This window comes from Trachemys scripta, chromosome 8, assembly GCF_013100865.1.
Source record: "Trachemys scripta elegans isolate TJP31775 chromosome 8, CAS_Tse_1.0, whole genome shotgun sequence".
Lineage (NCBI taxonomy): Eukaryota > Metazoa > Chordata > Testudines > Emydidae > Trachemys > Trachemys scripta.
Genome location: NC_048305.1, coordinates 65,462,542 through 65,489,582, shown reverse-complemented (window position 1 = coordinate 65,489,582; position 27,041 = coordinate 65,462,542). Strand labels below are relative to the sequence as shown.

Below are 27,041 nucleotides of genomic sequence, written 5' to 3'. Positions count from 1 at the left end.
CCGAGAACATGTCCTCCCGGGTCCTCTTCTTCCTACGCCTAATCTGCGCTAGCCTCTGGGAGTGTGATGCCAGGCTAGGTTGTGAGACAGTCGCAGATGTGGCTGTGGGAATGGGAAAAAGGGAGTGAATTCCTCAGAAAGATAGATGTAGTTGTGAACAAAGAACATAGTCTTTCTCTGTGAACAAGACCATGCACAGCACCTATCACATGCGCACTCAGCACAAGGTCGAATTCTCGGCCTTCGCATTCAGTGCCTGGGGTCTTGCACAGCAGATTTGAGAAGCGGGGCAGGACACTGGAATTTCTGTAGCAGGCAGACATGGTAAGCCGTAGACTTGTGGCAGCTTAAAACTTTAATATTAGCACTGGCCTCATTTCACATTGAAAGCAATGTCAGTCCCTGCTGCCAGCAATCCGGCAAGCAGGAACTCTGCCCCTGTCCCACCCCCTCGCGGCTGTCCCCGGGAATGATCCCTGTAGGCTGCCCCTCTCCCGCCTCCACCGCGTGGCCGCAAACCAGCGGTTACAGTTCTGTAAAGGAATGGGCAAGCAGTCCTAACACTAACATTCCCCTACCTAATTCAAAGCAGGTCACCATGAGCGACATCACCCTCATGAGGATCTGAGACAGCGAGAAAGAAAGAATGCTTCGGGAAAGCCTCCAAAGACCAGGGCCGTATGCCGCCCTGCTGTGCAGGGCAATGATCCCTGAGTACTTGATTGTCTTGTGGCGCGGCAACGTGTCATACTATGGAGGACCCAATAAGGCCGCTCTCCCCAGGAACCTGATGCAACGGCTTTCCAATTACCTCCAGGAGAGCTTCCTCGAGATGTCCCAGGAGGATTTCTGCTCTATCCCGGGACATATAGACCACATTTTACTGTAGCTGCACTGGCAGGGACTAAACAGTAGAGCGGCTTGGGCAGAACAATCATGCTAAACCGGACATTGTTAGATTTTTTTTCAATAGTTGCACTGCCCAGGANCGGGCAAGCAGTCCCAACACTAACATTCCCCTACCTAATTCAAAGCAGGTCACCATGAGCGACATCACCCTCATGAGGATCTCAGACAGCGAGAAAGAAAGAATGCTTCGGGAAAGCCTCCAAAGACCAGGGCCGTATGCCGCCATGCTGTGCAGGGCAATGATCCCTGAGTACTTGATTGTCTTGTGGCGCGGCAACGTGTCATACTACGGAGGACCCAATAAGGCCGCTCTCCCCAGGAACCTGATGCAACAGCTTTCCAATTACCTCCAGGAGAGCTTCCTCGAGATGTCCCAGGAGGATTTCTGCTCTATCCCGGGACATATAGACCGCATTTTACTGTAGCTGCGCTGGCAGGGACTAAACAGTAGAGCGGCTTGGGCAGAACAATCATGCTAAACCGGACATTGTTAGATTTTTTTTCAATAGTTGCACTGCCCAGGACTGAAACGTTAAGCGCCTAGGGCAAACTAATCATGAGAAACCCATTGTTGTTATTCTTAATATTCCTGTTCTGTTAAAAATAAATGTTTAGATGTTTAAAACACTTACTGGCTGATCCTTCCCCAGATTCTGTGTCCGGGTTAACGGCTGGGGACGGTTGGTAGGGGATCTCTGTAAGGGTGATGAAGAGATCCTGGCTGTCAGGGAAATCGGAGTTGTAAGCGCTGTCGACTGCCTCGTCCTCCTCATCTCCTTCCTCATCTTCCCCGTCCGCTAACATGTCCGAGGAACCGGCCGTGGACAATATCCCATCCTCAGAGTCCACGGTCAGTGGTGGGGTAGTGGTGGCAGCCGCACCTAGGATGGAATGCAGTGCCTCGTAGAAACGGGATGTCTGGGGATGGGATCCGGAGCGTCCGTTTGCCTCTTTGGTCTTCTGGTAGCCTTGTCTCAGCTCCTTGATTTTCACGCGGCACTGCGTTGCATTCCGGCTGTATCCTCTCTCTGACATGTCTTTAGAGATCTTCTCGTAGATCTTTGCATTCCGTTTCTTGGAGCGCAGCTCGGAAAGCACGGACTCATCGCCCCACACAGCGATCAGATCCAAGACTTCCCGATCAGTCCATGCTGGGGCCCTCTTTCTATTCTGAGATTGCACGGCCATCACTGCTGGAGAGCTCTGCATCGTTGCCAGTGCTGCTGAGCTCACCACGATGTCCAGACAGGAAATGAGATTCAAATTGCCCAGACAGGAAAAGGAATTCAAATTCAAATTTTCCCGGGGCTTTTCCTGTCTGGCTGGTCAGAGCATCCGAGCTTGGACTGCTGTCCAGAGCGTCAACAGAGTGGTGCACTGTGGGATAGCTCCCGGAGCTATTAGCGTCGATTTCCATCCACACCTAGCCTAATTCGACGTGGCCATGTCGAATTTAGCGCTACTCCCCTCATCGGGGAGGAGTACAGAAGTCGAATTAAAGAGACCTCTATGTCGAACTAAATAGCTTTGCGGTGTGGACGGGTGCAGGGTTAATTCGATGTAACGGCGCTAACTTCGACATAAACGCCTAGTGTAGACCAGGCCTCTGTTTTGTGCATACATACTACATAACCGCATATCACTCTTGGTGTTTTTAGGTGGATGACACCTTGGGAAACAACTAGAGGTTTGCTGAAGACCAAATCTTAGCGGGGGGGTGGGGGCGGGGGAGACAAACTAAGAGGATTGCATGTTTCAGAGGTAGGCCAAGCACCCTGATTGTGCCACAGGGAGGGGTCAGTTAACACAGGATCAGCCTGATCTGTATCCCATTCACTTATGGGGCATTCACATTTTCCAGAAAATTCCTCAAATTGTTGGTGGCCTTTGCCTCTGAAAATACATGAGTAGGATAGAGCTCTTCCTCCCCAAAGCTGCCCCCTACATTTGCAACTCTCTATATTGATCTTCTCAAAATATGAAAACAAGTTTGGTGTCCTAATTTTTTTTTAACTGAGCTGGGCCAGGTTTGCCTGAGTCTCTTTGGCTAGGTGCTCTTGTCTCCTGAAAGGATTCATAAGCCAGTGAGGCTTTGGCTGGAAAGGAAGGAAAGTTCAACTTGCAGGCAAGGAAGGTCCCACTGTTTGTGCATTCTTGCTGCTGTTTCTTCAAGTGAATTGCTGAGTAGATGTTTACTTGTGTAGGCAGAGAATGAATGAAGCATCTGACCTAAGAAAACTGGAAAATTAAGTTAACCCCTTTACATTTACATTCTTTGGCTCTCAGGGGATCAATCACTTTTTTTGGCAGCTTTCAGATTCAGTGTTTTTTAACCAAGTATACACATAGCCTATGGCATGGCTCTCTACCTAGGAGCTGGTATGAATGTGTGGTCCAAATAATGGCACATTGGAATGGAAAGTTAGGAATCCCAGTCTGCCACCTGTTGTATGACCTTGCATAAGTCATATTGTAACCCACACACCTTCTGGATGTGGTGTTCTGTCCCAGCTAGTGGCACTGAGACAACTTAGAAAGAGAGAGAAAATGAGTCTGCTCTACAGTCTTAGCTAACACCCAGCTGGCTTTTAGCCCATGTGGGAGAGGCTCATGCACTAAGCTCCAGAGATCCCAAGTTCAATCCCACCCACCGCTGACTGGGGTCTACCCATCCTTATCCCCGTGTTACAGACGAGGAAGCTAATACTTACCCACCTTTGTAAAGTGTCTGATCTTTTCAGATGAAGCGAATGATACAAGAATTAAGCACTACCATCGGTTCTGCTGAAATTGGCAGATACGGGGAACTACAAACCATGTGCTGAGTGTAAATAAAAAACAACCCATTTGCATAGTCTGCAAAGAGCAGGTGCATTTCAAGTCCCTTCATTCTTTAACATATAAGTAACTTTACACAGAGTTTTACATATCTCAGAATAATTCCCACTGTGCAATTTATTAATTGTCCTTTTTATTTGGCTTTAAAAGATTAGGCTGAAATCCACTAAGGCAATAGTAAAATAATCCAAACTGTAACATACAAATCATCATATTATTATGAAACGACTAAATAAAATCAGCAATGTGCTAGTAGCGTGTACTATTAGTAGCATAGTATTTTGGAATGTTTAATATACATAATAGGTACAACACTTTTGCAGAAGCTCTCTTTAAATTAGAAAAAATTAGCACAAGAAGCATTGTGGTAACACATGGGATCTCAAGTTGCCAAATGTCAATTCAATTAACTATCAGAGTTTCTCCAATCAGTCAATACTCCAAGTTCTGGACTTTCTTATTTCAGAGTCAAATATTGAAGCCTCAGATGGAGTTGTGTGGAGCAATGAGGACATCTTGAGGCCAGTTAGAAAAATGCAAAGCTTACAGTCCTAGATAGGTAAGGATGTGTAGGACCAGTTACTCAGCTGGTGTAAATCCCCATAGACTTCAATGGAGCTGTAAGATATGGCCCAGATATGGCTTTGGTATTCTGCAAAGCACCTGCAAAGCAAGCACAACCCTAACTAAAGTCAATAGGAATTGCATTTCTGAAATTCAGGCCATATACCTTACCCACTAAGTCAATTTAAAGATAGTAAGACAATAATTAGTTAAAAGAAAACTCATATTTGCCATACTTCTAACTTTATATTTATGACTGTACATTATTAGAGATTCCGGTCCTGGCTACTTACTTTCTTATAACAAAAAATAAGATTGAAAAAAGGTAGCATGACTTTTCTTTCCACTCCTGAATACCAGACCATAATGAAAATCAGCATTACAATATACAGATTTGTAAAAAAGATCAAAAATTCAAATAATTTGAAAGGAATAAAATGCAAATCTACACAAAAATTAAATTTTCACAGTGCATTACATTATCCACAAATTTCAAGTATTCTTTCCATACTGTACCTCTGAAAAATTAACTCAAGATCAAATCTCTACTACTTATTCTGTTTAAGATGCCTTTGTACATCCAAATTTCATCTATTTTTCTATGCACTCTCAGTTAAAACTGGAGTCTTGGGTCCATTTGAAGAGCCTTCTGTTCCCTGAGTGCCATCTGCAGATTTGGAATCTTCACGCGCTTCCATATTCATATTGGCCTCTGACTCCAGTGAGGTGATATCGATAGTAATCAAATCAGCTTCCTGATCTGTTTTATCTACTTCAATGTTAATTTCAACTGTATCTTCCTGCTTGCCGTTTTTCTTTACTTGTCCATTCTGTGCAGGGTAGATGCTGCTAATAGTATCATACAGGAACTGGTATTGTTCCTAATACAAAAAAGAAGGGATTAGTGTGGATGAAATGCCATGTGATTGAGCCAGGATGGCTGATTTTTTATTTTTTATCTTAAGTGTTGACAATGTAAATCTTTCCATCTTATTGAAATGTAAGCAGAGTCAGGATGAGCTCTACCCTGACATCTGGTGGTGAATTATGGCGAGTGTGGAAAAGAACTCCAGGGGCTGATCTTGTTTGCATAGGCACACCCACTCGCCTGGCATGAAACAACAGCAACTCAAAGTGGTTACTTTGGCTAGTGTGGTATCCCCAGTTTTCTCTGTTATTGGGGCAGGAAGAATAAAGTTTTGTTACCCTGATTCTGTGAATCAAGGCCAGTGGAACTGTTGTGTGACAGAAGGACTGAGTGAGTCCTTCACCATTACCTAAGTAGCACTTGCTTGACAAGGGGCATGGGTTACAAAACCCAGTGAAGAGAGAGAGGATGGGGAGAGGTATTTGTACCTGATGGTAGGGGCCCTCTTTGAGGGTTTGAAATACCAATTGCACTACCTCCTCTCTCCACTGTTGAATGTCAGAGCTAACTTTGATTCTATTAGGAGTCTAGTTACAGGCTGCTGAGCTGAATTCACTTTGGGCCAATGGTGCACTAGCACTGGGGCTCCCCTACTATGAGCTGAAATCACTAAGAGCTGAAATCACAAAAGAGCTAAAGTTATTAAGAGCTGAGATCACTGAGGCTGTGTTAACTAGTGGGGGAGCCTGAAGCTATATTGCTAAGCGGCTGGCGGAGCAGCTAGCAGAGTGGAGCCTCGCGGGGACGGTTGGAGCGGAGCTGAGCAACTCACAGGTTGGTGAGCGGAGCGGCTGGAGGAGCAGCTAGCAGAGCAGAGTGGAGCCTTGGGGGAGCAGCCCAAGGGACAGCTGAAGTGGAGCAGAGCTGAGCGGCTCACAGGTCGGTGAGCAGAGCGGAGCAGCTGCCAGACCAGTTCGTGGACAGCGGGAGCGGCTTATGGGACAGCTGGTGGAGTGGAGCGGCTCGTGGTGAAGGCTGTGGCGGAACCCCACGGAGAGGCAGCCGGTCGGCCTCGGATCACGTAAGGTGCCCCTTAACACCCTGTGTGCCCCCCTTCCCCCCCCCCCGCTTGAACTCTGGGGCTGCACTGACCAGGGACAGAGACTTTGGGGGGTTGTTGGACTTTTGGGACTTTGGTGATCCTTGGGTTGCTGGTTTCAAGAACCAACAGGAAAGGACACAGCCCAATTTGCCGGGGTGGGTTTTGCTCATGGTTTGTGTTATGAATCCTGTTTGTGGTGTTTTTCCAATTTAATGCTGATGTCGTTTACCTCGTGTTATTAAACATTTTCTGTTACACTCAGACTCCGTGCTTGCAAGAGGGGAAGTATTGCCTTTTAGAGGCGCCCGGGGGTGGTATGTAATTGTCCCAGGTCACTGGGTGGGGGCTCGAGCCGGTTTTGCATTGCATTATTGAAGCGGAACCCCTAGATACAGAACCCGGCCCTTGTTGCTGCCAACTTAGATGGGCAGAAGGGTTACAGAAATATTCAGCATAAGGTGGTCTCCATGGCTGCTGGCCCACAGGAAGTTGAAGCACCTCCCTGCTATGCTCAATTCTGAGTTTATGGTGACACGGCACTGAGGGCATTCCTAATTCCAGGTAGATCAGGTACTAGCTCACTACCTATAATCACCCTATTCCCAAGGCAGCGCAGAATCCATCCCTCTTGATTCACATGGCAAACTATCAAAAGTTTGTTTAAAAGAGAATCAAGCAGGTGGATTAAGCGTACGGTAGTGACTACTGTTCAGTTCTCTAATAAACCACTGCAGAGTTAGCAAATCTAGATGATTTAGATGGATTGTCAGAGAGAAGAGTGCATATTGCATGCAAGCAGGAAAGCAGCTCCTTCTGTGCACTCTTCAGAAAATAAGGAGGGCATTTTCTAACCTGCCTAAGGGAGTTAGGCACCAAATTCACGTGGAATTCAGTGGAAGATGTGCTCCTAAATCCCTTAGGCAGCTGCCAAAGTTCCAGCCTAAAAAATGTATGGTTTATAAACAACATGTTCTGTTCACCTTATCAGTTTCAAGAAACTGATTATTATAGCTGTGGATAGGTTGCAGACTAGTTTCTTCTTATCACCAATAGCTAATTCACAACTGCTGATGAATAATTAGGGATGAGATCATTATAATACATGTTTCCTATGGAGAAACATTGCCAGTGGTTATTAGAACATTCATGTCTAAAGATAAGCAAATCTATTGCATCATTTGGTTAACTCATAGGATTTACTTACAAAAGTGGGGACCATTCCTGGTCTGGCACGTCGAAGAGATTTCACTACTTGGAAGACATCAATCACATCTTCTGTTTCTGCACTTTCCAAGAGAGTCAACAAGGCGCAAAACACACCAGTTTGTTCAGATCCATCACTAGAAGATACACATTATTGGAATTCAAAAATCAGTACAATTTATCACTAGCAGTTAGGTTATTTTAAAGATTATTGTACTGACAAAAGTCACAAAGATTCCCATCTCTGAAATATTTCTAACTGGATTTCTAACCATTAAGATGCAAAGAGGACATCCGATTTTTACTGTGCTAGATTATACTAGCCCTTATGTAGCCATTCAATTGTGGGGGTGAGGGGGGGAGGAGCACAGGAAAGGCAGCCTCTTCTCCCTTTTTTGTAGCTGGGTAAGGATCAACCAGATTTAGCTCCTGCCCTTGGGCACTACAGGGCTACTATCATGATGGTCTCCCAGTGGTGCATGACACTTACCAGTGGGTAGGGAGTAAGTGTAGCCATAACTCTTCCTTTCCCATCCCACCCACAATATGCTCTCAGTGGCCAGAATTGCTGATTTGTCTTACAAGATGAGTAAACTGCCCCCCAGTGCAACACAGAGCCCCGAAGAGGCACTGTGCCACTGTACTGGTGCTTCACGTCACTCCCAACTCAGGCCACATAAGACTTGGACCATACTGATGTTAACAGCTAGCCATGTGCGAGGTATAATGGCCAGCAAAGGAACCAGATCCATATATACTAGGTTTGGTGAAATTTACACCTCCCTGAACAAGGCTGGCCTTTCCAGCTGGTGGGTGCAGCCTTACAATCCACTGTGAGCTTCACGAGGACCCCTGCCAACAGAATGTTGGAAGAATGTGCTGAGCAGACCTTTCTTTGGCCATGGCTTTGTACCAGCCAGCACATCTACTTTTAGATAGCTCTCGCCTTCTGCCCTGACACATGTCTCAATGGAGGGGAGGTTGTGGCCACTTTGCAATGTTGCATAATGCACAGGTGAACGGCCTGCCATGGGAGCCCTCTGCTGGGATAAGCTGGCATACACTGTAGGGTGAATTTAGTCTCCAGGCTTTAGGAAAGCTTAGGAGCAAAGGTAAGAATTATAAAACTGCTATTGCCAAGTATAACCAAACCGTAGAAATGAACTAAAATATCTATAGCATCCAGACCCACCGGCAGTGAATGACAATTGGAATGCTCCGGCTGCATCTGCTGTCCTCAGTGACACTTTTAGCTGCAAGTTTTTGTTTGAGGTTCAGAATCATGTTGACTAAGTCTTTGGGGTTTTCAGGAAGGTCCAAGCCATTCCACTTGTGGTACTGGTACAAATACACATTTCGAGTTTCTTTCCTCTGCAAAACAGAGATAAACATATAGTAAATTCAAGGGATAACATAATGATCCATATTATATTTATTCCACATGAATTTAAAAAAAAAATCCTGATAATCACTTAGGACTAGATTGACTTGAACTATGCCTGTGCAGGGTGATAACATTGTGGGTACTCAGACCTTGTGCACCCACTACCATCCATTTAGGAGGTAGATTGGGCCTGGGTGGAGACTTGACTGAATTTCCTCACAGTGTGTTATAATTTTCTGTGGGACCAGGCCAGCAATAAATTACTGTCCACTGGAGACAGAGAAGAGCAAGATGGCAGCTGTGCCTCAGGGAGGTCTCTATCCCTCATCTTACTTATGTCTGACTTTGTAATTCAATGGTGACTGTAAGTCACATTTTAATGACTATTAAAACGTTTAAAGCAAGGAACTAATAAAACATCAGCTATCAAAACACAAGCAGGTTTGTTCTTGTCTTTTGGTTGTTCCTTATTTTGTTTGCCCTTTACAAAAGACGAAGTTTAAAATAGAAAAACAAATGTAAAATTCCCATCTGTCATTTTTTATCTTTTACCTTCACATGTGTTACATCAAATGCGCGTATGGTGTAACTAGAAGACAGGTTGACATCTTTCATTTCAACTTCTATGCCTTCATATGTTTGTTTTCCTTCTCCCCAATATTGTGCACAGAGTTGCTAGAAATGAAGTATAAATCAGTCCTTATTTTTATCATTGCTTTTGCTTTTCTTCCCAAATCAATTTAAAGGATGCATATATTCTATAACTATTCAGTTTCATTTTATTATAAAATACATCATTGATGAACTTTTATGGTGTAATCAAATATTCATTCCAGCACAATTTAAAATATAAGGATGGAATAAATCCTATTAGAAAACAAAATAATTGATAAGTTGAGTCACTTTCTGATAGAGTCACATTTTTGGTTTGGAAATTAGAATTTTGTTGCAATTTAGAGATTGGAATTCTGTTCTTTTCTCTTATGAAGAGTATCGTATCATATACTTTACTTTGAAGATGACAAACTAACCTGATCTCCTTCTTTCAGCTCTGTCAGCATAACAATTACTTTGACTTTTCTCTGAAAGATCATTTGCCAGAAGTCATTGATCGTTTCTGGTAGTGGCCCTTGTGTTGCAATCATTTCTTTTGGACCCCAGTAGCCCTAAAAAAAAGTCCATTTGAACATATGATTTATTTTTACTAATTCATCTGAAAGGCAGTTGTCATGTGTAAAGAAGTAGTTACCATCTAAAGGGAGTTTGGTAGCCTACATGAATGAGTTAATGGTCTCAGTATAGTTTCTAGAGGACAAGTATCCATTTTAAAAAAACATCATCACAATTGGCAATAGTTCATAGTGTCACCAGAAAGGACAAAAATTGGTGGGCACATGAGTGACCCTCCATAACTAGCAGTCCTTTATCCAGGACAAAGTTGAGACACATTTGTACAGCCCTGTGGGAAAGCTTAGACTGCCAGTATCTGAGGCAGAATGCATTTTGGGGTTAAAAAGAAGGTTTCGGTCTCCGCAGTAGATATTAGAAACTGGATATTGGGTGATGCCTCTTGCAACGTCACAGAGTAGCTAAGCAAGTCAATGCAGACTGACATTGTAGCTATTAGTAAACAGATATTTACAATCAGTAGATATGCTAACTGTATTTTTATCTACAGAGTTCAGACAAATCCCACTCATTGTATATAATCAGTTATATCTGTTAGTGTCCAACAAAGGCCCTCCAAAGATGGTATCTTTTAGATGTGACTGTGTCACTAAAAGCTTGCTTTTCAATGCTGGCCTCTGTTTTCACTAGGCCAAATTTGTACCCACAAAAAAATGCATAAAATTGACTGTAAGGGAAATTAATATATATAACTACCCGTGTGTACCTGAAATTCACATAGGTGGAGATTTACTCATATACATGCTGGCAAAAATATAGGTGGCACTGAAAAGCCTAGCTGAAAGTCAGGTTTTAAAAGAAACTATAAAAGATCATTATTTTACCATCACTCTGTTTACTGCAACACTCACTAGATTTAGGACTATTACGATCGCAGTATTTAACTCTTTGAGGCTGTATAGATTAGGACAGTGTAAGGTAAGAGCTCTGTCTTTTTCCCACGGGACAGCCAATATTACAAGATCTTTGTGATTCAGTCTATAAATGAACATCCAAATAAAGTGCCAGATCTTGATTGTCTTACTCACGTAACTAGCAACAGGCTAATGAAGCCAATAGGACTACTGGAGAGAGTAAGATGAGCAGAAATTGGCACATAGCTATTATCATAGACCATCAGCGGAAAGCATATTAGATACAAGTAGTTTTATCTCTAAATACATACAGTTATGAATGATGCATTTATGTATCTGCTTGCTTCCTCACAATCACTGTCCTCATCAGATGATTCCTCTGAATCATGTTCACTCTCTTTGCTTTTCTCCTCTTCATGTTTAATTGGTACTCTGTTAAAGTCATCTGAAAAAAAAAGTGTCACAACAATAGCTTCTATTGGCAGGAAGAAAGCAACCATCTCCCTTCTTAGTTTTGTTACAATGGAAAGGGAATGTAGAAAAAGTGCAGTTATTCAGCAGTTATGCAATGGCATAGAGGCAGCAGACATGCCACAATGGTTGTTTGGGGAAAAAAATCAAGGACTCCTCACAGTTTATATTGTAACAAATCATCCACTTCCTAAATTTTCTAGTGTGGAGTACATATCAATATGGTAATTTACTGTCCTGTTTTATCCATAATCTTTTGTAAGAAGCCTTCATACAATTAGAACAAACTGACTGCAGACATCATCGCAAACACTTACATGGAATCATTTTGGAATTCCGGTTTTTACTTTTATTTTCCTGTCGATTGCCAGTGTTCTGTGTCCGCCATCCCCTGTAGGATGGTAGCCTCTAAGGAAAGAAAGCATACAAGGTCACACCATGTGCTAAACAATGGTTTGGCCAGCTTTATAAAATGGTGATACTCTCAGAGACCCATCTCCTCTCTTAATATCTCAGTCCCTCCCAGCTTCATTTCATTCCATGGAAGTGCCTGGACCACAATTTATGAACCCTTGAACCTACCACATGCAGTACCACAAGAAATCATGCAGATGGAAACAATTTAAAAAGATTGCACTGCTGTATTTTATGAACAATGTTAACAAAAAAGGAATAAAATTGCTATTTCTTTAAGCTATTTCACCACTTTAAAAGTTTTTCCAGGAACACAGAGTTAATTTATTAAGCTAATTATGGTACTGCAAGAGTATAGATGCCACAGAAAATACATCTGTGTAATGATCTACCAACTATGGTATCCACTCTTCGTGGGCATCATAAGCAAGCTGATTTTTTGTCAAATACATGGATCGCTAGTGGTAATTTGCACCCTCACATCCACATTGGCACAAAGACATTATTGCTACAAATAAATTGATAACCCTAGGTTCAATTATTTTAAAACATTTTACGTCTCTCTAAGGTCCTTACCCTACAAGCTATTCTACTCAGGAAGTTGCTTGTTCTGCATCTATATGGAAAAGCTTGCAGGATTGGAGCCTAAACCTTTAATTTTATACACACTGCTGGTTCAGCCACAGGAAATTATATATTTGTCCATTATATTTTTTCTCTAGTTTCTCATAAGGAAAAAGAAATAAAGCTATGGAATCTTAAGGGGAAGAACTGAAAAAAAAAAGAATTACTATATATTTTCAGTAAGATAAAAATAATTAAAAAATATAAAATATCAATTTACAATCAGAAATACTGGAACAGGTAAAACACAGTATGAATACTTCCGGGGACAGATTCTTGTAAAATGGCCTAGCTCAGCTGAGGACAATGTTATTATGCCCATTTAGACCAGATGAGTATCTGGCCCCATCCCTATTCCCCAGCAACCAAATATTGGATCTAATTCTGCCACCCTCGATTCTGCCACCTTTGAGCAGTTCCTTAATTTGTTGATTTCATTTAAAATTACCAATTTACTTGGCAGAATTTGGCTCTGAATTATTGGCTTATTTAAATTACCGCATGTCACTTTTTTGTTTAAAATCAGAACAGAGTGTCGAATAAAACAGAATGCACTATTATATTTACCTGAAATTCTGCTTCCAGCAGAGAGGGGTCACTGGGAGGATCTCTTTTCTTCAGATTATTAAGATAGGTGTGCAGTTCAGAGAGCGTGACCTCTGTTTCACCAAACTGATTGTATTCCACCAGTGCTTGATGGATCAGGATGTACTGTGCCTAGTGTTCCCCAATTTAAGGATGAGGTGGATTTCAAAAATTAAAAATAATAATTAGAAAGAAGAGACTTTTCAAATTGCTCTTGCTATCTAAAACATATAGCAATATTTATGTATTCTTATTACTGTTGCTATATTAAACTGGCAGTAGATACGGCTATTACTATGTCAATTAAATGCAATTGGCTGTGTTAGTGCAACATTTAGTGCTTTTGATCAAAGGTGCTATATAAATAAAATGCAACATAACTTCGGTTGTACAGCTAAGAATTTGGGGTGTGGTTTTCCAAAACACCCACCTAAGTTAGGAGCTCAAGTCCTATCAGTCATTTTCAATGGAACTTGTGCTCCTAAGCACTTCTGAAAATCCCACACTAAAGAAAAAAAAGTGAATATGCATAGTTAACCTTGCCCCAAAATGTTCATATTTGGGTGCCAAAAGATAATAGGCTCCTATATTAGCAAAGCTTTTGATACGGTCTCCCACAGTATTCTTGCCGCCAAGTTAAAGACGTATGGGCTGGATGAATGGACTGTAAGGTGGATAGAAAGCTGGCTAGATTGTCGGGCTCAACGGGTAGTGATCAATGGCTCCATGTCTAGTTGGCAGCCGGTTTCAAGCGGAGTGCCCCAAGGGTCGGTCCTGGAGCCGGTTTTGTTTAATATCTTTATTAATGATCTGGAGGATGGTGTGGACTGCACTCTCAGCAAGTTTGCAGATGACACTAAACTAGGAGGCGTGGTAGATACACTAGAGGGTAGGGATCGGATACAGAGGGACCTAGACAAATTAGAAGATTGGGCCAAAAAAAACCTGATGAGGTTCAACAAGGACAAGTGCAGAGTCCTGCACTTAGGACGGAAGAATCCCATGCACTGCTACAGACTAGGGACCGAATGGCTAGGTAGCAGTTCTGCAGAAAAGGACCTAGGGGTCACAGTGGACGAGAAGCTGGATATGAGTCAACAGTGTGCTCTTGTTGCCAAGAAGGCTAACGGCATTTTGGGCTGTATAAGTAGGGGCATTGCCAGCAGATTGAGGGACGTGATCGTTCCCCTTTATTCGACATTGGTGAGGCCTCATCTGGAATACTGTGTCCAGTTTTGGGCCCCACACTACAAGAAGGATGTGGAAAAATTGGAAAGAGTCCAGCGGAGGGCAACAAAAATGATTAGGGGTCTGGAGCACATGACTTATGAGGAGAGGCTGAGGGAACTGGGATTGTTTAGTCTCCAGAAGAGAAGAATGAGGGGGGATTTGATAGCAGCCTTCAACTACTTGAAGGGGGGTTCCAAAGAGGATGGAGCTCGGCTGTTCTCAGTGGTGGCAGATGACAGAACAAGGAGCAATGGTCTCAAGTTGCAGTGGGGGAGGTCCAGGTTGGATATCAGGAAAAACTATTTCACTAGGAGGGTGGTGAAACACTGGAATGCGTTACCTAGGGAGGTGGTGGAGTCTCCTTCCTTGGAGGTTTTTAAGGCCCGGCTTGACAAAGCCCTGGCTGGGATGATTTAGCTGGGAATTGGTCCTGCTTTGAGCAGGAGTTGGACTAGATGACCTCTTGAGGTCCCGTCCAACTCTGATATTCTATTCTATGATTCTATATATTTGTGTTCCCTTTTTTTGGTTGCAATTCTAAATTTTTAAAAAATGGTAGAAATGTCAAACTTTGGAAAATGCTGACCATCCCTGCTTCATAGATGGTTTTCCTCCCTCTGTTCTTTCATAGTTTTATATTTCCCTGGACAACTGCAATGGAAAATCATGGCCATATTAGTTTTACCTAGGGTTGAGCTAGCTGGCCACAGTTTTTCCTGAGGGAGATTAATAAATGAAACAAAGCAGCAAGCTCTAGAACATACCTCTACTTGAACCATGAGGCAACGCTGTCGACGGAGCTTTACAACATAGCCATAAACATCCACTCTGCCTTCTACCTCTAGCCCCTCCAGCATAGCGTCGATCGCAATATAGGTTCCAGTTCGTCCAACACCAGCACTGACAAGTACAAAGTGATAGTTATTGAGAGAGGAGGATGAATGCCAGTCATGTTCTGCAAGGTGATGCTAAGCAGTGCGACTTATAATAAATTAATCTACAATTCAAAAGTCTGGTAAACTTACATTTTAAATATCTTTTAAATAAATAAGGACAATATTTTCAAACTAAATAAGTGTCTGCTTTTTAAAAGTTGTAAGCATCCTCAGGTCCCATTGATCTGAATAGGAGTTGTAAGCTTTTATTACCTTTGAAAATCAGTCTGTAAATATGGAATTAGGTGCCTTACTTTAAAGCAACCAATTTTGAAAATTTTGGTCTAAGCAACTATTGCTAACCTTCCCTGACTTGTTTATCTGGGTAGCTCTGGCTGGCATTTGTTCACTATTAGAGAGTTTCTGTAGGGTTACCATATTTAAAAAATAAAAAAAGAGGACACTCCATGGGGCCCTGGCCCCGCCCCTTTCCCATCCCCGGCCTGCCCCAACTTCGCCCCTTCCCCGCCCCAACTCCGCCCCTTCCCCAAAGTCCCCGCCCTAACTCCGCCCCCTCCCCTGAGCGCCCCGCATTCCCCCTCCTCCCTCCCAGCCACACGAAAAGGGCTGCCCGAGCGCTACCGGCTTCATGGTTTGCCGGGCAGCCCCCAGACCCCGCGCCCCCAGCCGGCGCTTCCCCAGCGCAGCTGGAGCTCGGGAGGGGAAGCGCCCAGCCAGGGACGCAGGGTCTGGAGGCTGCCCGGCAAACCGTGAAGCCGGTAGCGCTCGGGCTTCGGGCAGACCCCATGCCTCCGGACCCTGCGCCCCCGGCCAGGCACGTCCCATCCCGGGCTCCGGCTGCTGTGCTCCTCCCCTGACTCTTCGGCTCTGTTTAAGAGCCGAGCTGCCCAAGTGCTACCGGCTTCGGGCAGCCCCCATGCCTCTGGACCCTGCGCCCCCGGAGTCCGGGAGGGGAAGTTCCCGGCCGGCGGCTCGGGGTCCGGAGGCATGGGGGCTGCCCGAAGCTGGTAGCGCTCGGGCAGCTCGGCTCTTAAACAGAGCCGAAGAGTCAGGGGAGGAGTAGAGCAGCCGCGGGAGGGGAAGTGCCCGGCCGGCGGTATTTTCCCCGGACATGTTCGGCTTTTTAGCAATTCCCCCCGGACGGGGGTTTGATTACCAAAAAGCCGGACATGTCTGGGAAAAAACAGACGTATGGTAACCCTAAGTTTCTGTAATATTTACCTGCAATGAATCACTACTGGGCCACTAAAAAAGTTGCTTAGGGCATTAACTCTGCGGCGTAATTTGAGGAGAAGATGAGGATCTTCAGGCACTCCATGATCTGGCCAGCTAGTGAACTGAATGTGAGTCACATCTCTCCCAGGTGTCTTCTCCTTTCTCTGGAAAATGTGGGATTGTTTCATTAGTACCACACCAAAATCAAATGTAAATATACAAAGTATAGAATAAAGCTGAAAAATAGGTAAAATAGGCATCTAGTATTGCAACAGCGATTCCAGACACTGTACAGTCACATGTTCTTTCCAAGGTTTCAGAAGTTGGAACATTTTCTGATTTTAATAACAAAAGAGTGGTTAAAAATAAGAGCCGTACAAGTGGAACGTGCCATAACTTGAAGAAAGAATATAATGACAATCCACTAAGGTTAAGTCCAATATTATCATCATAAGAATACTCCATTTTGTGATTATGTGGAATGTACCATGTATTCTCCACTGCATTTGTAAATCATTTAGGAAGTTACCATATAGGTCTATGTGCTGCCAAGTGTATCTGTTGGTTATTTTGCCATCTGTACTTTTAACTACCTGCTAAGGTCACACAGACCCACAAAGGAATGGAGGAAGTCTAAAAACAGCAACTCAGAAAAGAAGTGGGGCTGTCAAACCTGTGACAATCACTGAAGTGGCTCATGATTTCTAAGTCACTTTATTCAAGGCTTAAAGCATACCAGGTCCCATAGGGTCACAGACCCTGCTTTAATATGCTGTTGCCAGGATCAGGCAGGGAGAAGGGAAAACACATTTTGGTAGCTGGAGAACTATGACTATGAATCCAAATAAGAAAAAAAAATTACAATGGGTGCACTTCACATTGACTACATGATGGAGATGAATCACAAGGACTAAACAACAATATACATCTTGACTGTTTCCATTCTCTTGTTGTGAATGGAGAGTTGAAGACAGAGATCTAACAGGAGAAGAACAATAAAACCTGTATTATTGTCTCTCAGGAAGCATTCTGCAGTCAGCAGACTATACCATCATTGTGGCAGTCTGAATATACCATGTAACATGTTCTTACCTTGTGCTTAGCTAGATATTAACTTGAAGCCAGGCCTGCTTAGGATGTAATATACTGAAATGGAATTATCTCACCCAGGCAAAATGCTGGGATGCTACCACTGATTCATAACTGTAGGCTTATCTTACACGCAAGCAATACTCTGCACTCTGACTAGCTGATGTTTGATTTATATAATGACCATCTGCTTATTCCCCAATACCTATTCAGTAGGTAAATCTCCAAATAGGGTTGCCAATTTTGGTTGGCTGTATTCCTGGACATGACATAATCTTTAATTAAAGATTAATCTTTAATTCCTGGAGATTCCAGGACAATCCTGGAGGGCTGGCAACTGACTGAGAGCCCCAGGTAGCCAATCAGAGCATAGAATTTGCAAAATTATTATACAGTTGCTCCTACTAAGTTATGAGCTTTAATAATGTGTGTTTGGAAGTTTCATAAAGGTGTCTGAATTGATTTTTTCCCCATTCTTAGCCTACATAAAAATCAACTGATATTTTACAGTATTTTGAATGATAATCAGCTGTGACAGCAGTCACAATGTATTTAATTTTAATTTTTTTCTTAATATGATCTTACAGCCAAGAAAGCAAGCACCAAACAAATTGATACATGAAAAAAAATTAATTCATATTACTTCTGACCTGCAACACTCTAGCTATTGTAATTTGGAGTCTCTCCTATGCATGATGCCACAGTGTTTTATTAACACTTAATCTTAAGGGACTGGGTATGGCCACCTTACTCACAGTAAGTGGTAACTATCTTAGGCTTAGTGGGACTAGTTCCAGAGTAAGCTTCTACTCAATGTGAGGAAAGGTAGTAGAACTGGGGCCTAAAGATGAAAACATGGGACCAAGATGGGTCTGGGGGGGTGCTATACTATTTATGTTTCAAGATGACCTGAACCTCCAGCACATTCATTCCTTAAATCTAACACAATAAACAATAAATGGTGCCCTGACTAACACTCTATGTATCCCCACTGAAATAAAGTTGCAAGGAATAAAAGGGAAAAATTTATTCCTAACGGGTAAATTCTACACTCAATTACACTCTAGCAACTAGTGGTGCTTCACTGGTATAACTGAAATTGGTAATTGGCCTAAAAAACTTGAAAACCCCATACTGACCACTGATAGCTCTAAAACACGGAAGTTTATAAATACAATAGAGGTTACCGTAAACTGTAATTGTCCCCCGGTACAGTTCAGGCAATACGGTTCTAAGAGCCACATTTTTGAGTGAATTTACTAGGGGGAAATAATATTTAATGTGGTCGTCTCGGTGTTAATTTAAACTTATATTATTCTATGTTCATAAACCAATAACAAGTTTTCCTAATTTAAAAAGGGTAAATCTATGACAAAACCACAGCATATTGCATACAATTCATCCAGCCTTGTCAGCTGGCTTATAGAACAGAAATTACTGGTGTTCCTGTTGAGAATATAGAGCTCACAGTAAAGAGGGAAATCCTAGCAATGAGATAAGTTTCCAATTCATATTTGCCCTATGAAATTACACATCATCTACTAGGTGTTCTCTCAAGCTCTGTGTTGCTTGGTAGAAACAGGGGAAAATGGTAACTGTCACTGTTGTTCTGGAAGAATCTCTGATAATAGTCTCTTTATACCAACTATACAGACCAATTCAAATTATTCTCACATTAATAAGACAACTCACATTTGTAATATGGAGTTTCTGAATAATGTAGTCAGGACACATTTTACTTTCATTGCTCTTCACAACAATGTCCCCAAAAGTTTCAGTGCTATTCTCCGTTGTCGGCCAGTATTGGGCACATTTGTTCTATGAAAATACAAAGTTAATGGATTAGAAGCAGGATATCAAAGTGATAGTGAAATTAGGTTCTGAAGAAAGCTTGAAATAAAATAAAATCAACACCAGATAAAATACATAACCAATACTTCAGTACAATTTCAGTTTCCGATAAATACTGTAGTTTATCCCTTAAAGAGATTACCACTGCTTTAGTTAAACATTCAAAAACCCAAAGATCCAGATTCTGGCCTCATGCACAAAGCCTGAAGGGATTTACATAGAGAAGAAGATGGGAAGGAATCCTATCCTCCAACCTAACTGCAGGGGCAAAACAGCTGCACAGTCCATGCACAGTCATTGTCACTGCCTGAAGGCTACAGTAAAGATTGCAGCTCACTCTGTGACTCCTACTTATATTTCTAATCAGTGAATATACATAGCTGCAGATGCAATAGTCATGTCCCAACCCCTCTCGCAATTCATGCCCAAATTCCCTTCCACTCCTGTTAGCAGTGTGGCTATTCTGCAAACATGTATGCTGCCAGCCAGCTCTGCTTCTTAAAACAATCAGAATATCAATACTCCCATCTGCATCTGAAACATGTGTCCCTCCCAGGGTGGTGAGCACTCTCCTAATCGCTGCTTCCAAGTTTGGTTTCAGAAGTAGGAAAAGGAGGGCACAAAACAAAATGGCAGAGAACTGTAGAGACATCCCCAGGACATTAGGACAAGATGCTTGGGGGAGAGTAGGAAAGTCCCAAATACAGAATATCCCCTCTTTCACTAAGTGTTATGACAGGCCTGCAAGGGTATGGGGGAAGGAGAGAGATTTTAGTGCAGCTCAGCAAATTCTAACTCAGGGAGTTTGAGGGCAAGTTATACCCTCTAATGGGTTTATCTGCAAGAAGGTGAAATGTAGTTCCCTATTCCTTAGGGCAGTGCGTCAGATGATATTATTGAGAATGCTGCTGATCAAATAGTCTAAAAGACAGAAGCATGTAGGCTTGTTAATGTTATTCAATTTCTGAGATTCTATCACAAATAGACAGTAAAAACAAGAATGAACAAGGATTCAAAAGAAATACTTGAATGCAGAGAAAACATTTAAAGGAAAAAAGAAAAGCATAATTCACCACAGCAGAGCAACCTCCGGTATACTGCAGTTAATATGTGTGTGTGTGTGTGTGTGTGTGTGTGTGTGTGTGTATATATATATATATATATCACTCTCACCCTATTATTTTCTTCACAGCGAGTCACCATAACAATAATTGTTGCCTTGTGTTCCCAGATCATTCTCCAGAAATCATCAGTGGTCTCATCCTTGGGGCCTAGCAGATAAGGTATTTGATAAGAGATCCCTTCCCAAAAATTAGGAAACAGAAAGACTAGAACATAGTTACCATACCTATTATGGCTCAGAAGCCATACAAAGGTCATGCAATACTAGCCATAGACTGAATGGCTTAATTACGATTCCACCATCTTACTCTACATACTTTTAAAACTTTATTGGTGTGTGGCTGAGAAGGGCAAAAATTCCCCAGTTTAAAAATAAAGCAAATACTTATAGCCAATATGTATGAAGCATAATTTGAAAAAAGTCCATTCTGCACTCCTCCAATTCCCTTCTTTGGTTGGTCATAACTCCCCAAACACTGCTTTATTTATTAAATTCCACATATGCTGGCCATCCAATTTTTGTTTAAATATATTAACACTGTTTGACTCCACCACTTTGATTACAGGATAATTGGGTGAAGAATTAAATACAAAATAAAGTAAAAATTTACCTTGTGCAGCAATATACTTCCTTGGTTCTTTGAAACCCTGTTTTAAAAATATACATCATTACTAAGCATTTAAAGATAGCAGACGAAGATTGTGAAAAGATTTGTCACTTCAGAAATCTACATATTTAACATGCACAATAATATGGACACCAATCCGATAGTACTAAACAGTATAAAGATAGAACTAAAGAAGTGGAAACAATCACTACTAGAAGAGTCAATCAAATGCATTTCGTGCGTGAAATGGGACACGTATAAACCATTTTTCATTTGTGCATCAAAAATGTTACTGAGAGAAGTCACTCACATCAATATGGCTTGCATTTATATAGTCTGATCCTGGGTCTCCGTTCATCTCTGAGAGTTCAACTCGGTTATAATCATCTGTTTAGATAATTTAAAACAATATAATGGAATCATTAACCAAGTTGCCTCAATATACTGATGTAAGCGAAAACAATGAAGTATTTACACAATGTATGGAATTCGCATTCAGTACTTACAAGGGAGAATATCAATGTAACGGTTTTTGTTTTGGTTGTAGTTTTTGCGTGCTTCCTTTATTGAAAACTTAGAGAAAACTCTGGGAATGCTCTGTAAAATATAATGCTTCTTTTATTCATAAAACACATTTTAGATAACTTCAACTGGCAAGAAAATTCACATACTTGTTAATTAGTTCTTAATGACAGTTGGAAGATAACATTCTGTTATTCACAATATTATGATTCATGCTGATTAGCTTTTTGAACAAATATTAAGTTATATAAAGATTAATATATTTTTCCATATAATCAAAAAATGCTTCTCTCTCCCTTAAAAGACTAATAAGGAAGCTCCATGTTGGATTCTAGTCTGAATAGAAATTAATAAAACTGCTCTGAAATGCAGCATAAAGGGGCCCTGGTCCTTGACTGGGACTTCTATAAACTATCACAAAACAAACAAATAAAATAATAATAATAATAATTAATAATACACTTCTAATTTCAACTCATAAAAGTAAAATCTTTAGAAATTGAGGGGTCCTAAAACCCACAGCAGTTGTGACCACCTTGGCTCAGCTTAAGGTTCTGTCTACACTTTGAGCTGGGGGTGTAATTCTGAGCTTGAGAAGACATACCAGTGCTAGTTCTGATCAAGCTAGCGCACTAAAAATAGAATATAGCCATGGCACTACAAGCAGCTAGACGTCCTGAGTACATACCCATCTGAGACGGTAGGCATATATTGGCTCTGCCTGATTCAGAGCCAGGTCTCTCAGATAAGTGCTTTATTCACCAGCCTGTTGGCTATTCTGAGATGGGGACAAGGGTTCTTAAGCTTAGATGTTTTGTAACACAAAACAAAAGGGGTTGGTTATTGAATGTGACAGATTCTTTTTAATGGCATGTTCCATAATATCTGGGTTTGGGATTTGTGTTATATTTCTGACTAGGCACAAACCTGAAATTCATCAAGGAAAAGTCTTCCTTCATCAGCAATCTTTCTCTTGTAGGTTTCCAACAACATTTCTGCAGGAATTGGCTCTACATTCATCAGTTGTTTTTCATCATCTTTAAATATACAGACATATATTTGATATTTATTTGTATTGGTTTTAAAAATGTACATAAAATCTCAGTAAATACATTTATTAAACATTAAGATTAGCTAACAAAAACAGAACCATTCAAAGTAAGCTATATATGTTTATAGCACTAAGTCCCACTCCTTCATATGTGAGTAAACAGAGCCCCCAAAGCAACTGAACTTCTCCAGCGGGGGACAGGTCAAAGAAACACTGCACACAGGGACTATGTCCATTTCTGGGCACTGCACTTTAGGAAAGATGTGGATAAATTGGAGAGAGTCCAGAGGCGAACAACAGAAATAATAAAAGACCTAGATGATCTGATCTATAAGGAAAGGTTAAAAAACTGGGTAGATTTAGTTTTGAGATAAGATGATGGAGGGGAGACCTGATAATAGACTTCAAATATATTAAGAGCTGTTATGAATAGGACTGTGATCAATTTTTCTCCATGTCCACTGAAGGTAGAACAAGAAGTAAGTAAGTAAGCTTAATCTGCAGCAAGGGATATTGAGGTTAGATACTAGGAAAAAACTTTCTAACTATAAGAGTAGTTAATCTCTGGAATAGGTTTCCAAGGGAGTCTCTGGAATCCACATCAATGGAGGATTTTAAAAGCAGGTTGGACAAACATCTGTCAGGTATGGTCTAGCTTTCCTGGGACCTGCCACAGTGCAGGGGGCTGAACTTGATGATGTCCTGAGGTCACTCCCAGCCCTACATTTCTATTATTCTAAGACTTCTGCACCTCCTGTCTACAGAGAAGTAGCATGGTGAGTGCACAGAGGTGACTTGGGAAAGTGGTGAGTGTGTGGTCAGTAAGCAACATCTGAACCTGGCACAAGACACTTCAACCCAAACAGGGACAATGGTTAGACTGTGCTGCCACTTACATTTGAGTAATAATTAACCATTTATTAGCTGTAATAAATTATATTACTGTATTATGCACAGTAACAGTAACCATTACACTAATGTCAGAAACTAATGTGAAAATCATTCTGTCTTCCCTGAGTTATTATCGTTAATTACAATGTTAAATCCTTGTGCATTTTGATTCCAATTTAAATTAAATGTTTTTGGTATTTCATACAGAAACAGGACAAATGAATGTAATTGTGAAAGTGCCATCTTCCAATTAGTATAATTAATTTTATAACCAGAAATAAGTTTATATTCTTTCAATATGTCCACAGAAAAGTGGATTCTGGTTTCTTTTAAATCAATAATAAAATAATATCAGCTGCACAGAAAACAGCAAAACGTGTACAATGGGAACTCTGGTGTAATTTCTTCATATTATTGCTTCTCTATGAGAAATTACTCAGGGTGCTAGAGCTGAAAGAAACAGGAAGAGCAAGGAGGGTGCAAAAATGGGCAACCTTGTCAAGTTATCCTTTGTAAATTAAAAAATGGAACTGAAACTATTAGTTCATGCAAGAAATTTCCCCAAATTTATTACAGATAATCCCAGTCAACACAGTCAAACTACTTTTCACCATCTAATAAGACTAGCTTCCCATACTAAATGGAGCAATCTCCTATCTGTTTTTAAACTCTTTGACCCTGGTATAAAAACTATTTGTTCCCAGTGAATTAATTTGGGATTAATTGGTACTGTCTGTCAAACCAATCACTCTTCCTTTCCCATTTTTCAGGGGGATAAGGAATTCCTGGTAAGCTCAGGGTGTGCAAGGTACTAGGCATAGGGCATCCAGAAAGGCCATTATAATTAAGTACAGATTTGAGGCACCTCTTGTTTATACTCAATTCTTGGATCATGTAAAGGTCTACTTGGGGTGAGTTCACTTCAGAGATGAATCTCATGAGGTATTCTGAAGCCCCGTTCTGTATTCTGTTATGGCCATTGTTTGAGATACCAAAATAGTTTTACTGTCAAGATAATAAATATTATATTTTTCAAGTTTTCCCAACATGTAATAAAGTTGCAATCATTCACTTAAATAACATGTATAGAATATTCACTGACCTCTACCTTTGGCCTTGGCAAGGTTTGATTGTGTTAATATCTAATACCTAATTTGTGTAAATTAATTAGACTTTAACCATCTAAAATATATATGGCTATGAGATGAAATAAGACATTTGGCTAATATCTTATATGGAAAATGTACTTACCTCTCTTAACAAGCACCACATCTTCACCTGAATTGCTGTAAAAAGCAGGAGTGTTTGTTAAGGCTTTGACTAATGCGATGTATGTATGACAATAAATTAAAGGATACAATTAATTAAATAAACGTAGAGTCTTATAGGACTATGGGGAGTGGGGAGGAGTGCCGAGAGATCTTCAAACCAGGTTGAATTCTCTTTATGGCACTTTGTTGCCCAACAGAGGCAACCAGGGATTCCTATATCATATGGGAGTCCCCTAGTGGTCCCAGGATCAGAGGAGGTGGAAGAGTAAATTATAACTACACTCGCCTCCCCATCTTTAGCCAAGCTGAGTATGAGCTTGGCACAGCTGAGGACTGAGACCTCAGTTTTAGAACATTACTGCCATTTCATAAGTGGAGCTCTGGCTAGTGCCCTCTGATTTGCCATTACATATCTGAGGTAAAACTTCTGCATGAAACCCCAGATCCCTTAACACTGTTCTGAAATATTCTGTTTTAGTAAAGATCTGGAAGAAAAGTCTGTATGGCACCTTGATCACTGTGCACGCTAAAGAAAGCCAAATGCAACCTAATGTTCATATAAAAACAAAATATAAACACTGGATATTTATTTCTCATGGTTTGGCAAAAATTCTGCTTATAGAAAACCTTTACAGATTCATAGATTTAAAGGCCAGAAGGGCAGGGCCGGCTCCAGGGTTTTGGCCGCCCCAAGCAGCCAAACAAAAAACAAAAACAAACAAAAAAGCCGCGATCACGATCTGCAGCAGCAATTCAGTGGGAGGTCCTTCGCTCCGAGCAGGAGTGAGGGACCGTCCGCCGAATTGCCGCTGAACAGCTGGATGTGCCGCCCCTCTCCGAAGTGGCTGCCCAAAGCACCTGCTTGGTAAGCTGGTGCCTGGAGCCGGCCCTGCAGAAGGGATCATTAGATCATCTAGTCTGACCTCCTGTATAACAGAGGCAATAAAACTGAATCTAGTTACTCCTATAGTGAGCCCAGTAACTTGTGTTTGATGAATCCAGAGTTATTCATTTTTCTTCAAGGATATTCTAACAGAGTTAATGTGCTGGCTCGATGAGTTGCCTTCCTGACTCAGGGAGGGAATGAAGCTGTTTGTACCAGCTGAACCAACAGCAGAACGGGGGCTGCCTTTGAGCACATTTATTTGTAAATTATTTGACCAGCTCTTTGGTAACTTTAATAACATTAAATCATAGATGTTCTGTTCTCTTATATTAGCTTCTTATATTGTGCCTGTTATCATGCAAGCCACTAAAAATATCCATTATTTAGTTTTTCTTGGTTTTTTTTAAAGGCAGAGGTATTTCTTTTTCAAATATCAAATTAAATAGCTAACCCATATATTTAAAACATCATCACTTTCTTTTATAATACTTTCAAAATGATTTTTCTACTTCTAAAAAAAGGAGATTGAAGAGGGAGAAACTTACCTTAATTTCTCTTTGTGGAGATCATAGATTTTATACAGAACAATAAGTAAGGCAATTGATGTCACAATAATCAAGAACGCCAGGAATATAATCAGGGCTTGAGAATTGTCTATTAACAAAAACCATGGCGTGAGTACATTAATAAGTTATTTTGAACAAAAAATTAGAATTAGCATAGCAATTTTACTCATTTTATATTATATTTGTGTGTGTTCACATGCGTTTAGGAAGGTCTGGTTGGAATTTGAAATGTATTTGTGTGAAATATAATTTTTTTTTGTTTTGTTTTATGAAAAAAATTCTAAATAAAAAATTCCTGCTGGAAAGAGGGGAGGGGAAAGGGAAAAAATCTGAAAAAAAAAATACTTTTTTAAATAAAAATATCCATTTTGTTTTGTAATTTTCATCTAAAAACAAAACATGTTGACCAAAATGAAAAATTTCCATTAAAAACTTCATTTTTATCCAACAGCTATTTTATATTGAGAAAAAATGCTGCACATTTTTTTTTTAAATTGACTAGCTCTAGTGTTTATGTCTCTCAGATTCCACCCCCTTTCCCTGGACATATTCCCTGTGACCGCTTGATGCTTTGCATTCCCAGAACAGCACAAAAGAGCCTTAGCAGAGCCAAGAATCTGGCCCTCTATCCTTTTCTTCTGATAATGATTTCCTCTCAACTGTTCCTGTCCTGGCACAAGTCCCACCCTCTTTAAATACACACTTCTTATTTCTGAAACACATCTAATCTTCCACCTCCTCCACTCTAATTCCCCATTGTATTTCTTCTTTGGGATGTCCCATTGTTAATACCAGTCTTTGACATTTTATTTGGATAGCAGCCAACTTCATATTTCTAT

General features: G+C 41.1%; 1 protein-coding gene across 1 annotated transcript in view; it reads right to left on the bottom strand.

The window, feature by feature from the left end:
* Nucleotides 1-3,841: 3,841 nt before the first annotated feature.
* PTPRC (protein tyrosine phosphatase receptor type C) overlaps nucleotides 3,842-27,041 on the bottom strand; it is a 118,182-nt gene continuing 94,982 nt past the window's right edge. Inside the window, exons 15-32 of the mRNA XM_034780075.1 lie at nucleotides 26,182-26,290; nucleotides 24,731-24,765; nucleotides 22,465-22,574; nucleotides 21,522-21,612; nucleotides 21,326-21,402; nucleotides 21,019-21,055; nucleotides 20,459-20,556; nucleotides 19,127-19,252; nucleotides 16,352-16,509; nucleotides 14,999-15,134; nucleotides 12,987-13,136; nucleotides 11,699-11,789; nucleotides 11,222-11,355; nucleotides 9,900-10,034; nucleotides 9,421-9,543; nucleotides 8,677-8,855; nucleotides 7,486-7,621; nucleotides 3,842-5,192 (exon numbers count right to left, since the gene is read on the bottom strand). Of these exons, the coding sequence (XP_034635966.1) occupies nucleotides 4,911-5,192; nucleotides 7,486-7,621; nucleotides 8,677-8,855; nucleotides 9,421-9,543; nucleotides 9,900-10,034; nucleotides 11,222-11,355; nucleotides 11,699-11,789; nucleotides 12,987-13,136; nucleotides 14,999-15,134; nucleotides 16,352-16,509; nucleotides 19,127-19,252; nucleotides 20,459-20,556; nucleotides 21,019-21,055; nucleotides 21,326-21,402; nucleotides 21,522-21,612; nucleotides 22,465-22,574; nucleotides 24,731-24,765; nucleotides 26,182-26,290 (2,207 nt within the window). The 3' untranslated portion in view covers nucleotides 3,842-4,910. The remainder of the gene's footprint in view (nucleotides 5,193-7,485; nucleotides 7,622-8,676; nucleotides 8,856-9,420; nucleotides 9,544-9,899; nucleotides 10,035-11,221; nucleotides 11,356-11,698; nucleotides 11,790-12,986; nucleotides 13,137-14,998; nucleotides 15,135-16,351; nucleotides 16,510-19,126; nucleotides 19,253-20,458; nucleotides 20,557-21,018; nucleotides 21,056-21,325; nucleotides 21,403-21,521; nucleotides 21,613-22,464; nucleotides 22,575-24,730; nucleotides 24,766-26,181; nucleotides 26,291-27,041) is intronic.